Source organism: Micromys minutus (assembly GCF_963924665.1).
Source record: "Micromys minutus genome assembly, chromosome: 12".
NCBI lineage: Eukaryota > Metazoa > Chordata > Mammalia > Rodentia > Muridae > Micromys > Micromys minutus.
This window is the reverse complement of record NC_137981.1, coordinates 2,561,855-2,578,083: the sequence shown is the minus strand read 5'-3', so window position 1 is coordinate 2,578,083 and position 16,229 is coordinate 2,561,855. Positions and strand designations below refer to the sequence as shown.

The 16,229-nt window shown below is 38.0% G+C and overlaps 1 protein-coding gene across 4 annotated transcripts in view; it reads left to right on the top strand.

Annotated features, from left to right (window-relative positions):
- Positions 1–16,229, top strand: part of FHIT (fragile histidine triad diadenosine triphosphatase) — a 1,443,778-nt gene that overhangs the window by 670,595 nt on the left and 756,954 nt on the right. For all 4 annotated transcript variants that reach the window (XM_080926902.1, XM_080926901.1, XM_080926903.1 and 1 more), the window contains one exon: positions 11,472–11,590. In XM_080926902.1, the coding sequence (XP_080783028.1) occupies positions 11,488–11,590 (103 nt within the window). In that variant the 5' untranslated portion in view covers positions 11,472–11,487. The remainder of the gene's footprint in view (positions 1–11,471; positions 11,591–16,229) is intronic.

Genomic DNA, 16,229 nt, shown 5'->3' with positions numbered 1-16,229 from the left:
CCTGATGATTGCCTATCACCATAAGAGGGTGGAGAAATGAGAGATGGAGGGAGTAAAGGGATATAGGGAAGGAGAAAGAGTGAGGTAGTCAGGGGGAAGAGGTGGGATGGAGTGAAGGAAGCAGAAAGGAGGAAGTGAAAGAAAGAAAGAATGAATGAATGACTCCACTATTACTCCCAGAGCTCATGAGCAGACCCTATTTGTCTAAAGAGATGGGAAGACCTTTATAAGATATCAAGAGCAGAACTCTCTGGGAAGGAACCCCGCTGCTTTGTAAAACCATTATGGTAGAGGACAGGCCACTGGTATCCAAGTTCATGTTTTACAATTGAAATGAGGAAGCTTATTTTTAAGAACCTTAAATGAGAACCTTGATTATGGCTGTAGAAATAGAGTTTACCCTTGATAACTTTAGTAAGGACAAAGCTTAGAGGCTAGAATTTTATTGGTATGATCTCATTTAACTGATATCTTATCAGGATCTGGAAGAACTCCTTGGGAAGGGGGTTTGTGATGGCTTTGGGGTCAAGGCCTTGGATGTAGATCTTGTTGCTTTCAAGTGGGCTTTCCATTTGTTATAGAGAAGGGATAAGGGGATATTTTGATGGTAAAGATTTCAATTTATCTTCTCATTAGGTTGTATGACCTGTGGTGCACTGTTAAATAAATAAAATGATCAGTCATGCAATTATCTTGCATATAACATAATTAGAAATTGCTGAGTATGGTATACTACTTAAAGTAGACAAGTGTTTATATATTACAGGTGACACATAGCTGCACTTGGCACTGTAATTAGCCCTACATTGTCTTAGCAAAAACCTGTGAGCATTATTGCTTTGTCACATGCACACAAACTATTAGACAGATGAGAACTAGATGCCTCCAAACACTCTTCTGCCTGTGGTTTTTGTAGAAGACGAAAGCATGCAGAAAAGAGAACAGAATTGAGACTCTAACATTATAAGGAAAATCACCAGTCAAGTTCAGATTTCTCCTTATGCACAGGTACATAGGTGAGTTAAAGTGCCTTTTTTTCTTCTTCTTTTGCCTTTAGTATCACAAAAGTTGACCTGGCTCCAAGTTTCATTTGAGCACAATCAAACAGGCCCTTTGGAGGAAAGATGTGACCTCCTCTCCTGAACAGTCATTGTTAAGACTCTTTCCAAGTCTTCTCACACGATGGTGTTTTTTCCTTCTCTCAGCAGCATCCCAGCTTCATTCTGCTGCCCCTAGTTAACATCCCCACACATTCATGAATCACGAGACTTAAAAGGGATCCAAGGCCCTCAGTATTCCTTAAGCATGTCTGCCATCATTTTACTTAGCTTCTTTCTTCTCCTCCTCTTCTGGCTCTTCTGCCTCCTTTTCCCTCTCTTCTTCTTCCTCTTTCTTCCCTTCTTTCTCACCCTCTCTTCCTCCTCCCCCTTCTTTTTCCTTGATTTTTCAAGACATTGTTTCTCTGTGTAATAACCTGTGCTGTCCTGGAACATGCTTTCTAGATCAGGCTGGTCTTAAATTTGCAATTGATCCCTTAGTTTTCAGATACCCTGGAAACCTACACCCCCACTTGACAACCATTAGAAAGATCTGGGGCATCGTATCTAATGGATTACTAGGAGTTAATCTAGAGCTCTGCCATCTACAGAGTATTTTCAGGGCATAAAAATAGGAGATTGTTTTATTTTTCACGGTGAACCTTAGCACCCCCAGCTCTAATGAAATAACATCTTCAATTTTCTCATAAAAAAAAAAAAAGAAACAGATTCTTTGTTCCACTCTTTTAACAAAAGGAGCAGCATTTCTTTTTATCATGTTTGGTTTCCTGGTTGCCTAGGAGACATTAGTGTTCATGGTAGATTGCTTTGGCTAGGACATTTTCAAGAAGTCATTCCCCTCTATATTGTGTTCCTAAGTAATGGCAATTTGTATAACAGATTTAGCGAATTAGGGAATGTCCAGTATTGACAAAAGTTATATAGAAATAGGCCATCTTCCGTACACAACTGTTGACTACAGAATATTACAAAACATGTCCTGAGAACTATTTAGCTACTGATTTCAGTAGCCTTGAAAGTTTAATATTTTCTGAACATGGTAATTTTTAAATCTAGGAATTATTGTAAGTGACAAAATCAGAGGAGTTGTAAAGGCAGATGTGCAAAGTGCTGTTTCCATAGGGCCTTCCAGGGGTTTAAGGATATGTCTCATGTAAACCTTTCAAAGGCTGGAAGCAGGGAGTAAGCACCAGCTGCTGATCCTGTTACTTAGATGCTGGGATTTAACTGACATATCTCGAACATAGTGTGGTAGCATCATCTACACAGCAACATGCCAAATTTACTTTTAACTTTAATGTCTAGATGCCATTCTATGACTATAAGAGTATCTCATTTCTTACCAGTATTAAATTTTATATTAATTAACAACTGACTCTTGGCCATTAAAAAATCATCTATGGCTACTTTTTGCTGAAGTAGAAAACTAGCAGTTAACAAAAAATTTTCTAGGTTCTTAAGAAGTTCTGTAGGAGGAAGGCTTTCTGAACTTTAGGGTGTACTTCTGCTGTGCTGCAAATATGTGTTGTTTGTGTTCTCTCAGGGTGAGGTAGATGTTCCTACTCAGCAGGCTATAGCTTGAACTGGTGGCACACTTTCAAAAACATAGTACCTATGGCAAAATGCTTTGCTATAGAGAATAAGGAAGCATTAACCATGAGGTGGGATTCAGTGGCTTCTTGGTAGTCAATGGTTTAGAATTGCTCATCTTTATGGGTTTGGTCATATGGTTCCTGGAAATCCTGAAGTTCCAGATTTGGGTCATGGTGTAAATAAAAATGAAAGTGTTACTTCATAAAAATCTGTGCTTAAAGAGGTGATGTGAAATTAATAGACATAGGCTTCTATTCTGAATCCTCCATTGAATTTCTTATGAAGAGTATTGTTCATAGCTTTAGTATTAAGGAATGCCCCAAAGTGACTTATCTTTAACTTCACAAATTAAGGTCCCAAGTTTATTCAGTCCTGAAACAGTACCCTCTATACAGAACCATGAGAGCACTAATGTTCAGTGTTCTTTTGGGTAGGTCACTTGCGTTCTGGACGTGCTCAGTGTCTCTAAAATGAGCTGGTTGGATCTAAATTATCTCACAGATCCCTTTCCATCCAAAAATTCAAGAGTTGACTATTCCCCCTTGGGACAAGATTTGAAGTATTTATCTGTTTAGTAAAATGTTAGCAGAATGTTTAAAAGCAAACCCGGAATAAACCTGACCAACCCTGGATTGACCTATCACTTGAACCTTAATTCATGAGCTCTTTGGTTCAATTTTTCCTATGAGTAACAAAACCAAACAGCTGTGCTGAATCACAGATTTACACATATGAGGCATGAGAATCTCTGCACTAGTTCTTTTCCATTCAGTTCACTTTAAATGGGAAATTCTTAAACTCATGCCCTCTTCCTAGCTGCCAAGAATGATGAGAAGCTAAAGTGCTAGCAGATGGGCAGAGGAGGGGATGGGGGAACAAGTAGTTCATACGAGGGAGGTAGAAAGATATGATACCTTTTAGGAATGGAAATTTGGGAGATGTAGGAAATACCAGAATCTAATAGTTTTGGTTAAAAATAAAAGCAAGTTATTGCCAGAGATTTTCAAGAAGAATGAACAATAAGGTTCATGTATAAGATTATGGTTTGATTACTATACCTACTTTCCTTTTACTTTATAACAGGAGGGAACACCAAGTTCTTTATTGACTAATAATATAATAAATATAATTCAGGAGAATGACCAAAAGAGTGAATCCCATAACTAAGTCCTTAATATTATTTCCATGTTGGTGAAGAAACAGGGTTTTCATTTGGAAATTTAACAGAGCACATCTAACTTTCTTGTTCTGTAGGAAAGATTCTCCAATTTTACTTCAGTCTAAAATAAAATTGCTTTTGCCATGTTTGTATGAGAGTAAACTATTTAATATTCATCTCTGTCTTAAAGACAATTTCAGATTCTTGGTGTGTACATCTTCCCATCACACTGCTAACTCTTACTCTGGAACCATGGTGGACTATGTACATACTTGTTTCCCTTTGTAGTCCCTGGAATATTTTTCCTCTTCAGTGAAATTAAAATGTGAGGAAATAGGTCGATTGGCTGTGCAATTTCTACAATTAACAGAGAGACAGAATCAGACCATTATATAGGAAGCTGAAAATAATACTATTTTGGCTGCCTATGCCATATAGCAGAGAATGATGTATGTTTAATGTAAAAATTTTGGTTTTAGAAGTGATATTCAAAGGTGAGAAGTTTATGCCATTGCAGAGGGTCAGGGAGGCTATGGCACAGGTGAGTCAGGGAGAGAACTCTGAATTCTGGCTCCATTTCTTCTTGCTTCCTCCAGAAAGAGAAGACTTTGAATTATGACCATCATTAAAGAAGAAGAAGGATTAGTAAAGAGATTAGAGGGCATCCATTGTTATAAATTGTTTTCAGACTAGAGGTCTACAAAAATATGTAATAGAACTATATGAGCTTAGTGGAAAGAGTGGTGTGTCAGAAGGAGAGACATTCAGGACAAGGTAGCTAGGATGCAGAGGGAACACTGGATATAAGTAAGCCTCATGAGGAGACTGAGATGGACCAGTCAGAGAAACAGACTGGATAGAACCTCTGACTGTCAGGATCTCTGAAAGGCTAAAGTGTTAACTTGTGCAGGAGAGTATACTCCAAACATTTAAAGAGTGTGATGAAAACCAAAGACCTCACACATACTTTATGAGGTATAAAACTACCAGAAGTGATAGTTCCAGTTGTACCTTCCCACTGAAAGGACCTTCAGAATATGACCTTACTTGGAAGACTTTATAAATATGATTGCTTCAGACGCTGTGATGCAAGTTAGGTTGGGCCCTAAATATACCCACATCTCTCAGGAGTGCATGTGGAGATACATAGACATGTATGTGCACTTGTATGTAGAAGCAAGTGATCATCTTGAGGTATTGTCCTCAGGAGTTATCTATCTTGTGTGCTGAGAAAGAGTCTCACTGAAAGCTTTAGGCAGCAAGCAGTTTGCTAACTGAACTATCTCCTCAGATCTCAGTTTATATTGTTATAATATTTAAAGACATACAGAAAAGACTTCATCAAGATGCAGTGCATGAGGAGACAAAGACTGGAGTGATACATTTCCATGCCAAGGAGCAGGGAGGGTTATTGCAAGCCAGGAAGAGACAGAAATGTTGTCTTAGAGACTTGAGGTAGATAATGGCCCTTGGCTTTGGGATAATTTATATGGCAATTGAAGGATTATTAATATATAGTCTTATGCTTAGGCCTGTATGCAGATCTTATTTTGAGATTAGAAACCAGAACCTCCTGTGTTAAACAGTAATCTACATGTCAGCCATCTTTCTTCTACAACTACATGAGGATACAAAGAAGCCAAGGTGTTATAGGTCAGAAGTTTTGAAACAGCCAAATTTAAGAGTTTGTTAGTACAGACTGCTTGTTTAAATAAAAGGATGAAATAAATCTACTATTATGAATGCAATTTTACAGTATACACATGTAGAGCTTTTCTAAAAATAATTTTAAAAACTAAAGTATAACAAAATAAATACATAAAGAAATCTAGGAGGAAGATTACAAAATGAAAAATAGAGAATTTAGAATTTTTAATCAATTAGTAATGACAACTTTAGATTCTAGGGCATCTATATTCAGAAAAGTTCTCAAATAAAATTATATATATATATATATATATATATATATATATATATATATATATATATATATATATATATATATATATATATATATACATACATACATACATAGAGAGAGAGAGAGAGAGAGAGAGAGAGAGAGAGAGAGACCTGTGATGGTTTGTATATGCTTGGCCCAGGGAATGGCACTATTATAAAATGTGGCTTTGTTGGTGTAGGTGTGTCACTGTGGGTGTGGGTTTTAAGACACTCTTCCTAGTTGCCTGGAAGCCAGTCTTCTAGCAACCCTCAGATGAAGATGTAAAACCCTCGGCTCCTGCACCACGCCTGCCTGGATGCCGCCATGCTTCTGCCTTGATAATGGATTGAACCTTTGAACCTATAGGCCAGCCCCAATTAAATGTTGTCCTTGTAAGAGTTGCCTTGGTTATGGTGTCTGCTCTCAGCAGTAAAACCCTAACTAAGACAAGACTGTATAAGGAACAGTCACAGGAATAACTGAATTGTGAAGAAAAATGTGCACCAATAACCAAAGAGGGAGCTCAGGTTAAAGAGGCAGCGATTTTGGAAGCCATTGCTTTACAGTATGAGAAAGAGAGTATGTCATCCTTGAACATGAAACATACAGTCAAGATTGTGAATTGAGCAGTGATTCTGAGAAATATTCAGTTATTTGAAATTATCGGCCATGTTATTTGGACATGTCCAAAGTCAAACATAAGAAAGATGGAGTGTAGTATCTGAAAGACAATGGCAGGGCTAAGGGTGCTGAGAAAGCTCAAAAGAGTGCATGCTGATGACCTGAGTTTGATTCACAGAATCTGTAGAAAAGCTGGACACAGTTGAATAATCTCAGTGATGGGGCAGAGATAGGCACATTCCTCAGAGTCACTCTTTACCCAGCATCGCCCAATCAGAAAAGAGGAAAGTTACCTTTATTGAGAAAGGCAAAGGGAGGAGAAAAGGCAAGACAAACGGAATGACTTAACTGAATCATGATATCAAATATAAAGAAAAGGTGGCAGAGCCATAAAAGGTTCAGTTTACCAGGCATCTTGGCTCAGGGAGAGAGAAGAAGATGCTAGGGTGCATGGTCTCCTTATTCTACAAGCATCCCAAAAGGGTCCAGGCTGAAGACAGGATGATGAAAAAGAGTCTGTAGTTGACAAATATGAACAAAGCAATGAGCAGTGAGATAAGTTGGATTATGGGTGCATGAGTATATAACACTGTGATGTACAAAACTAGAAGTTATGGCTTCTGCCATTGATTTGACAACTATAGTTAGAGATTTAACTCAGTTCCACAAGGAACTAATGAAGCAGAGATGAAAAGCAGAGGCAGAGTCTTGAACAACAATGAATTCAAGATTGAATTCCATAATGTTGATATATTTAATACATTATAGGTTGAAATATATTATAGATTGAGATATAAACACACACGTATATGTGAATGAGAGCAGAAGACATTTTGTTTTGAGTGTGTGAGTTAGAGACATGGTTCCTCTGTAATGGCTCAGGAAGGAACCTCAAATGCAAAACCTGGAGGAAAGGTTACTTCTCCATGGCATGGTGCATCCGATCTGTTCAGAAGCAGAACCATCCCAAGTGTCCAGAAACTAAAAGGCACACTATGACACAGCTCTCAAGTTAAATAGGAAATCATTACAAGGACCACAGTTTCTGAAGGCTGAGAAATTACAAAAACACTGGGAAAGACACAAATAGTAGGCAGTTTTGATGGCAGCATGTACTGCAGTTACTGAAAAGAAAAACAGAGGTGGAACCTGCATCCCGTCTGTGTTTGCCTCCAGGAAGTAGAAGGATACAATACCATTCATTTGAAGAAACAGGAAAGATAAAGGACCTTTCAAGGAAGAAACAAAAGTACATAAATTGAATAATGGAGGCACATTAATAAAACCCAAAGAATCTTTGTTGATTCTTTCTAAAGCTTAATAAATTATAGATAAGCCATGAATGATGGGTTAAAAATAGTCACATTTTGATAAAATTCAAAATAAATAACAGTGATTATCAATTATATTCTTAACACATTAAATTATTACTTTATAAATAAAATTAAAATTGGTGTGAAAAGGCTTAGAAATTAATACAAGAAAAATCTTACTTGGATTAACAGAGATTTTAAACAATTATGGTGATGGTCAACCTTTTTCCTGAAGTAGGAAGTGGGGCACAGCTTAGCAAGTGAGCTTCGTTTAACTCTAATTTGTTTGCTTTTGAACATTTTGTTTATTCCTATCTCATGGGTGTTAGTGTGTGCCTGTAGTATACCCGTGTAAATGGCCTGCCACTGGACAGAGACAGCCATGTGCTGCTGTGTGCTAGGAATTGGACTCAGGTCCCCTAGAAGAGCAGCGTGTACTCTTAACTATTGAAACAATTCTCCAGTTCCCAATACTTTATAATTTAACAAAGCTTCCCATTGAACATACACCTAAGTGTTAAGAATGATGATTAACAGCTCGTAGAAGAGTAATCTCAAAATTCATATTTTTTACCTTTTGATAGAGAACGAATTGTTAAATAAGAATCATGGAGAGAAATATCAAAAGAAAATTAATGATTTTAATTATAACAAAATGAGTAGGTTTTATTCCTTAGGGCAACAACAGAAAAATGAACAGATGGTGAAAATGTAATTATCATACTGAATACTTCGACCATTCTGTGAATCCTGGAAAATCAGGAAAGAGAAGAGAGTGACTTGCAAAAATGAGAATAAAGTATATAAATCACCAATTTGTGGAAGGCAAAGTCACCATGAGTACTGTATTTGCATAATCTCTGTTCTTCTCTATTTTCCACTCTAAATTTCTCCCTTGACTAAACATCATATTCTTCTATAATTATTGTTACATACATGTGTATTCATGCACACACAGAGATCCAGCTGCACATGTTCATATAAATATAGTATGCTTAGTCCTTTTAATGTTTCTCTATGTATTTTAGGGCTGGTCCCTTAGGACTGTGTAACCTATCACTGGAAGTAATATCCAGAGGCGAACTGGGCCCCTTTCCCTCAGTAGCCATTATGTGCCCACAGCTCTTAATCTAGGGGTAGGTCTTGTACCATTTCCTCCATCCATGGTGATTCCATTGTTGAAACTGGTGCTGTCATTTTTCTGGTTCCATTTAGGCACTGGAGTGAGAATGGTTTAGGTAGAGATCAGGGAAAACTAGTGGATGCGCAGTGCCTGAGTTACCAGTTTAACTCTCAGTCATGAAAGCAGATAGCATCCAATGGCAGTAAAGATAGAGGAAAATGGCATGTGTAGGTATTGATTTTAGAAGTGAAAACTGGTACTTATACCTTAAAAAACAATGTGACATTATAACTAAAACCCTGTCCTAGCACAATATGATGTCCCTTAGGATAGAAGTCACAGTGCTATTTGTGATAAAACATTGTAGGCTAACTCTTTAGCATTAGCAGACTGTATGTAAAAGCCACAGTGGTTTGCTGTGAGAAGAAATTTTTATTTTCTTTTTATTTTTAGCAACACTGAGGGGATAAGACAATTTAGAAACAGATGAGTTTCAAAATGAACAGTTCATACAAAATTAAAGTTAAATGGTTTTGAGAGCCCTCCATATTCTTGACATATAGAAGACATTCACACAAATCTATAAGGAAGATAAACACTATATTGTGCTACAGTGAATCCCTGAGTTGGAAGGAGATAGAATGGTTTGGGGCATAGAGGATGAAAAGAAAAATGAAAACAAGACCAAAAGAAGGTGCCAATCAAAAGCTCAGGGTAAGAGCAGCCCATCAGTTAGAGCCCCTGCTTAAGTTGTTCATCCAATTATCCTTAAATGGAAACACATGTCAGAGATGTTACTCCTCAAATTGTTAGACAGTGGCTCAGACAATGGTATTAGGTGTGGGCTTGTGTCTCTGTTTGAGGATGTGCTATCTGTGGAGAAGCAGCTTCACACTTGAACAGAGTAAACAGTTCATCTTTAAGAAAGGGTGTTTTGAACTGTTGGCAGTGGTCATCTAATGGATTTGTCTTTCAGTGTTTCACCTTGTTCTCCAGGACTACTCCCAAAGAGCACTTGAGTCAATTGCTAAGAATTATATTCAGGCAGTGAGAAGAGCCATACCCATAGAATATGGTGATATATTAACCAGAGAAAATTCAAGGTAACATGGTTGGAGCTATAGGAGATTCAAATTCACATTTCTAATAGCTTCCCAGACAGCACACCTGTAAATCCATTTGGCTAGATAATATTTGAAGCTCTATGAGGTTGTTGTAAAAAATTAAAAAAAAAAAACCACAGTATTTTTGTCCTTGACATGAGTCTTCCTGTCTTGAGTCCTTAGCACCAGAATTCCAATTAAGTTCCAGTCCACAACACTACAAGACTTTTGCATAGTTCTAGCTGTGTTAAATTATTATACATTTATTGGTCTACATTATAGAAGAGCTTTTCATTTTCTAGCTTTATCCTTTTTGTTCTGGTTGTTCTTCATCTTTCATCCCTGTGTTTCTGGCCACTGACTCTGTGGTGAGCAGCGCCTGACGGATCATTTGACTAAGGCAAGTCTAGGGGCCTTATTCACTCAGGATTCATGGTTCGGCACTGCCTAGTAAAGATTATCCTTAATCCCAGGTAAGACCTGGGACGTGGGTGGCTTTGGTCCATCCTGGCTGCAACTGCCCAATTTCATTTCTTTCTCTGTTGTATTCATTCTCTCTTACATTGCTGTAAGAGAGGTTTGTTAGAGACAACTTGCAGTAGCAAGAATTTATTTGGGTTCAAGATTTCAGAGTTCTAGTTTGCAGAAGTCTGTAAGTGAACTGTACCTTGGTTGAAAGAGAGCGAAGAGAGAGAGACAGCCACCAGTAGGCAGGTATAGCCTTTAAAGCCCATCTCTCCCCCCATTCACTTCCTCCAACCAACCCCCTTCACCTACATTTTTGAAAAACCTCAAAGAACAGCATCACTAAGTACTCCACACATAAGTTCTTGGGGAGATTATATATCAACTGTAACATTGTCATGGGGCCTCCCCAAATAGGAGGAGGTAAAAAAAAATAACATTCATTTTCTGATCTCTCTCTCTCTCTCTCTCTCTCTCTCTCTCTCTCTCTCTCTCTTTCTGGGAGAGCTGGGAATACCTGAAACTCTGTTTTGTTCATTTCTTCATTTTCTTTCTAATTTTGTCAATTGATTTGTAGTAGTTCTCAGGAATGTGTGTTTTGTAATTGTAGGCCAGGTCAGACAGTATTTGTACTTGTGTTAAATTGCCTTTATACAAACAGAGATAAAACCATTTAAAAGAAGTTCTTAAGAATTAGATTTGTACTCCTTGACAATAGCTATTTGCATAATAACAGAGATGACAAGATTAATGGACAACCGTATTCAACAAATAAGACCTTGTGGGTTTGAGGTGACAATCTGAAGGGCCAGAACCTTTAGGCATAAAAGGCTGCTTTGTCACCCATGCTCCAGCTTCTACTTGACAACATTCACTAGAATCGAGGCAGCCTTGTAGGGAGATGAAAATATTTCAGGAGGACTTTACCCAAGGGGTGATTCAAAGGGATCAGTTTAAATGGTATGCCCTTTCCATCTCAGTCTTTACTCATGGAATTTCCCCTTTTAAAGTGGTACCTGAACCCAGTTGCTTTTTCTTTTTCTTTTTTTTTTTTTTTTTGGAATGCTCATTTTCTAAATTATTTCCTCTTTCAGGATTCACTGTGAGATCATGTCGTTTAGATTCGGCCAACATCTCATCAAGCCCTCTGTTGTTTTTCTCAAAACCGAACTGTCCTTCGCCCTAGTGAATAGGAAACCCGTTGTACCTGGCCGTATCCTTTTCTATAAACAAACATTTGAAGCCAACCAACCAAATTAATACAAAATCAGCGTTTAGTGTCTATCCCCAAAAGGTAAGCAACCAATCTCCCATCCTCCTGCTTCGGAGTGTCCAGGTAAGATGTCATTCATATTTATTTTGAATCCAGTTGGTGGCACCCGCAATATGCTTGAGCAATGTTGCAGAACTTCTAAGGAGGGTTGCTTAGCAACTGTAGCTTTGGATGGGAATTCTTGGTTGACCTTTTCACTACCATAGCTGTGTAAATAAATAGGTGTTTCTAAAATTGGTCCAATGAATATCATGGGTACTCTGAATTTCTTTTACTCATTGTAAATTTTAATGGAAGGTTAGAAAGTGGATGGTGACTTTGTAACTGGGAATTTTGGGATTACAGGAGAATTAGAGACAGACCGTTTCTTTGCTTAAAGGAGATTGTTCAATTTTTTCTCTTTTATCTTTTTTTTTCTTTTTGAGATTGTAATATAATTATAATATTGCCCCCTTGCCTTCCCTCCCTCCAAGCCCTCCCAAATACTGCTCCTCTTTCTCTTTCAAATCAATGTCCTCACTTTTCATTAACTGTTGTTAGATACATATATGATTATCCATGTAGATACGTGTATTTCTAAATATAACCTTGGTTTTTATTTTTCTTATATGTATAGTTTCAAGGCTAAAGATTTGGTATTGCCTAACCAATAGGTGTGTCTTCCCTGGGGGGAAAACCATTTCTCGCATTCCCAACATTTCTTAGCTGCCTGTCGTCTTCTGTGTAGGCTTGAGACCTCGTGGTCTTGTTCCATTTCCGTTCTATCCTCTATTGGTGTTGTCCTTGCTCAGCTCATGTTTGAGCAGCCACAGCTTGATGGGTATAGCTTCTGATAGTACTAGGAGACAAAGTTTAACATGCTGTGAATGTTGTGATCTGTGTGGGAATTTGAAATGTCATTTTCCTTAGGATAAATTCTGGTTTCTAGACCATTTTCCATTGTGAGTTCTGGTTGAATTACTTTGTCCAAATAACATTTCTTCTAGAAGTCTCAATAGGAACTCCATTCTTCTCTGAGGTCCAAATGGGTGGGACACTCAGCAGAGGTGCCTTAACATATTCTTCTTGGCTGTGTACACGTTGATTTTATGGAACTTCCACAGTTTTATTTTCTTTATTTATAATGCAAGGAGCAAAAAGAAGGAGGCTTCTTGCTTTATGATTATAGGTATTTTCCCCATTGAATCATGGTTTGGCTTTGAAGTGATTTCCTTACTCTAGTACTTAATGTATAAATATTTCAAGATATTTTTGGAGTAACATTTTTTTTTTCAGTGAAAATGTTTGAAGTTCTTAAGAACTTCATGAATAACTTCTTTCCTATTCATGTAACCCTTGCTTCGTTGAAAGGAAAAAGGAAACTCATCTTAACAAATAAAACTGTGATTCTATACTAAACTCTCTCAAGTCCTGAGCTCAAATTTTACCTAATTAAAATGTGCAAAATTATAAAAATTATGAACAGGTAGTAAATTAGTTAATAAACTTCTGTGAAAATTATTTTTCTAATACTTAAATATTTTTGTAAGTTTTTCAATGTAAGATTGAGCTTTAGTGTTCAATATTGAGAAACCAGCTTTCTCTGTTTATTAAAGGGGAAAACCTCTAGCAGAATGATTTAGCAAGACCATGAAACAGAATAACTCTTAAGTTATATGCTGTTGTTATGTTGTCTTCTTCAAATGGACCCAAAACTTCTTTAAATAAAAGCATTTTTTATTTTTCCCTTTGATTTTACTGAATGCTTGTGATTGTTATTTTGCTTTGGGGAATTTTTCAAGAAAAAAACCTTAATATGTAAGAAAAAAAACGTATAATTTCATTATTTTCCATGTGCTTGCTTGAATTGACATTAACAAGAGTAAGAAAACATGGGATGCAAATGAGAATTTAAGTGAATGAATCTTCATACACCAGGCTAGGAAAACGTGTTACCATGTAGACATACTGCGTGCTAGATGGTTAATGATGGAGTGGACTTGACTCAGTGAGTTCTCATTCATAACTTCATAGAACCTGACTTCTTTTTCATGGTTTTTTGAACCCCTGGTGAAAGTGACAACAAGACTAAGGAATATCTGACACAAACCTGAGAAATGGCTTTTTCTAAAGAACTGGCAACAGTGAATTCTGAGCAATTAATAAAACTAGTGCCCTAAAGTCACCATTTTGAAAGCAAAACCTTATTTGTTACCATATCTGAGAGACAGGAGGATAGAGAAAATCTACTAGAATTAACAAGCATCATTATGTTTAGAGAAAGCCTGCTTCTGTCCAAGGAGGATATGAGAGCCAGAATGCTTTGGGGACTAGCACATTGTGCAAGGTTTCTCTCATCTCTGCAATTGAGAACTGTCTTAGACCATGGCAGAGAGGGCATTTCTCAAAGTGGGAACAGGAAAGCATGTACATTATTATACAAATAAGCCTCATAAACACAGTAACCCTCAATGCTCTTGGAGGCTTACACCCTGCTGGCTTCATTCCTGGGCAGGAAACCATGTCATACTGTGTTGTAGTAAATATTAAAAAATAAAAATTGGTTTATCTCTTTACCGGCCCTGAGGTCTCACTCCTTAGGCCTGATTTTAGTTTGGAGCCTTCCCCACCTCTGGAGCTGACAACATAGCCCAATTTGTCCTCACAACTACCTTCCCTGGGCAGTTTTCTACCACCTGTTCTCTGCCTCTGTCCTGGCATATTTCTGTACCCCCAAATCCCACACAAACACAACTCTACGGCCCGAAAGCTTTTCATACAGGTTTATATATTCAACTCTCAATCCACAAACCCTCTACACAACAAGATTACATTAAATAGACAAAGATACAAAGTGCCCTTTTATATGAAATATTAGACCTGTAAAATCCTTAATGTTCATAGCTTTTTTAGCACCAATAAATCCCACTTGGGTCTAGCTGGTCCTTGGGAAGCTCCGTATTGGCAGGAACTCTAACCTCTGTCCCCTTCCCTCCTCTGACTTCTCAGCCCTCTTATTTCCCTTGCCCTGCCCAGTTACTGGCTTTCCTTTATTTTACTAATTAAAATGGGAAGGTTCAGTACATAGCTTTATTCTGAGATAGCTTAGGATACAAGTCATGGTGCCAAGAATAGAGTATAGGCTGAGTCAGCAAGGGTTGAATGAACCCATGGAAGAACACATGGAATGTCATAAACAAGAAGGATGGCTTTACTAAGAGGGAATGCAGGTACCTTTTGGCCATAGGTGAGGGACAGTATTGTAGATTGTCCTGAAGCTGTTTGTATTTTAATGTTAATTCCACTTCGCTAATAAGGGCTATGTACTTTTATTTGTCTTTGCCGAGAAGCATTCCTTTCTGCCCGGAGGACTTATTCTTAACCCATTTTTTTAACATACCTAGTGCTATAGTAACTGAAATTAAAGGAGAAACTGCAAATACCGGGAGTAAATGCAGTGGTGAAGTTAGTGGACCAAGGCAATGAGGGCCTGTTAATGTCTGCCTTTTCTGGTTTCCCATGCCCAGAGCCTAGACATATCTCTGTATCTTTAAGGATTTCTAGTCTTGTCATGAAGCTGAGTTCCCTGATGTTCCCCATCCTGTTTTGTCAGTTACAACTTTGTCTTCAGTTGTGTGTTATTTATCTGGGGAGGAGGGGTACATCCAAATAGAGTAAAGAAATTGATGGCCAATAGAAACCTTTGCTTGACAATTTTATATTTTCAGGGTAGTTTTTTTTTTTTTTTTTTTTTTAAGTTTATATATGTTCTTTATTTGTGGCATGCATTTTAAAAATTTTTTTATTTTTATACTCAAGATTCTATTCCCTTCCTGGTTCACCCTCCAACTGTTCTATATCCCATACCCCTGCCTTGTCCCCCTGTCTCTAAGAGAATGTCCTCACCCTACTTACACCAAGGATGCCCCCACCCTACCCACCCCACCTGACCTCCCTGTTACCTCCAGTCTCTAGAGGGTTAGGTGCATCTTCTGTGGCTGAACCTAGACCCAAGGGGCCTCTGCTGTATATGTGTTAGGGGCTTCATAGCAGCAGGTATAGCTGTCTGTTTGGTGATCCAGTGTCTGAGAGATCTCAGGGGTCCAGGTTAATTGAGACTGCTGGTCCTACAGGGTTGTCCTTCTCCTCAGCTTCCTTCAGCTTTTTTAAAATTCAACCACAAGGTCAGCAGCTTCTGTTCATTGGTTGGGAGCAAATATCTACATCTGACTCTTTCAGTTGGTTCTTGGGTCTTTTGGAGGGCAGTCATGATAGGTCTCTTTTTGTGAGCGCTCCATAGCTTCAGTAATGGTGTCAGGCCTTAGGGCCTCCCTTTGAGCTAGATCCCCTTCTGGGCCTGTCCGTGGACCCTCTTTTCCTCATGTGAAATAGAATACCTTGCTTTCAGTAATTGTCTTAATATTTCTAGCAATGATATCCAAGCATTATCTTTGAGTTGTTTCTGCCAGCCCCCCTTTCCTTATGACTTTACTCATTGACTTAAAAGGAAATGCGTATGGGTCTGTCGGCATCTGTGGGTGGCACATATGTGAAGCTCAGGGAAAACTCAGGTGTCAGTCTTTATTCTCCACAGTGTTTA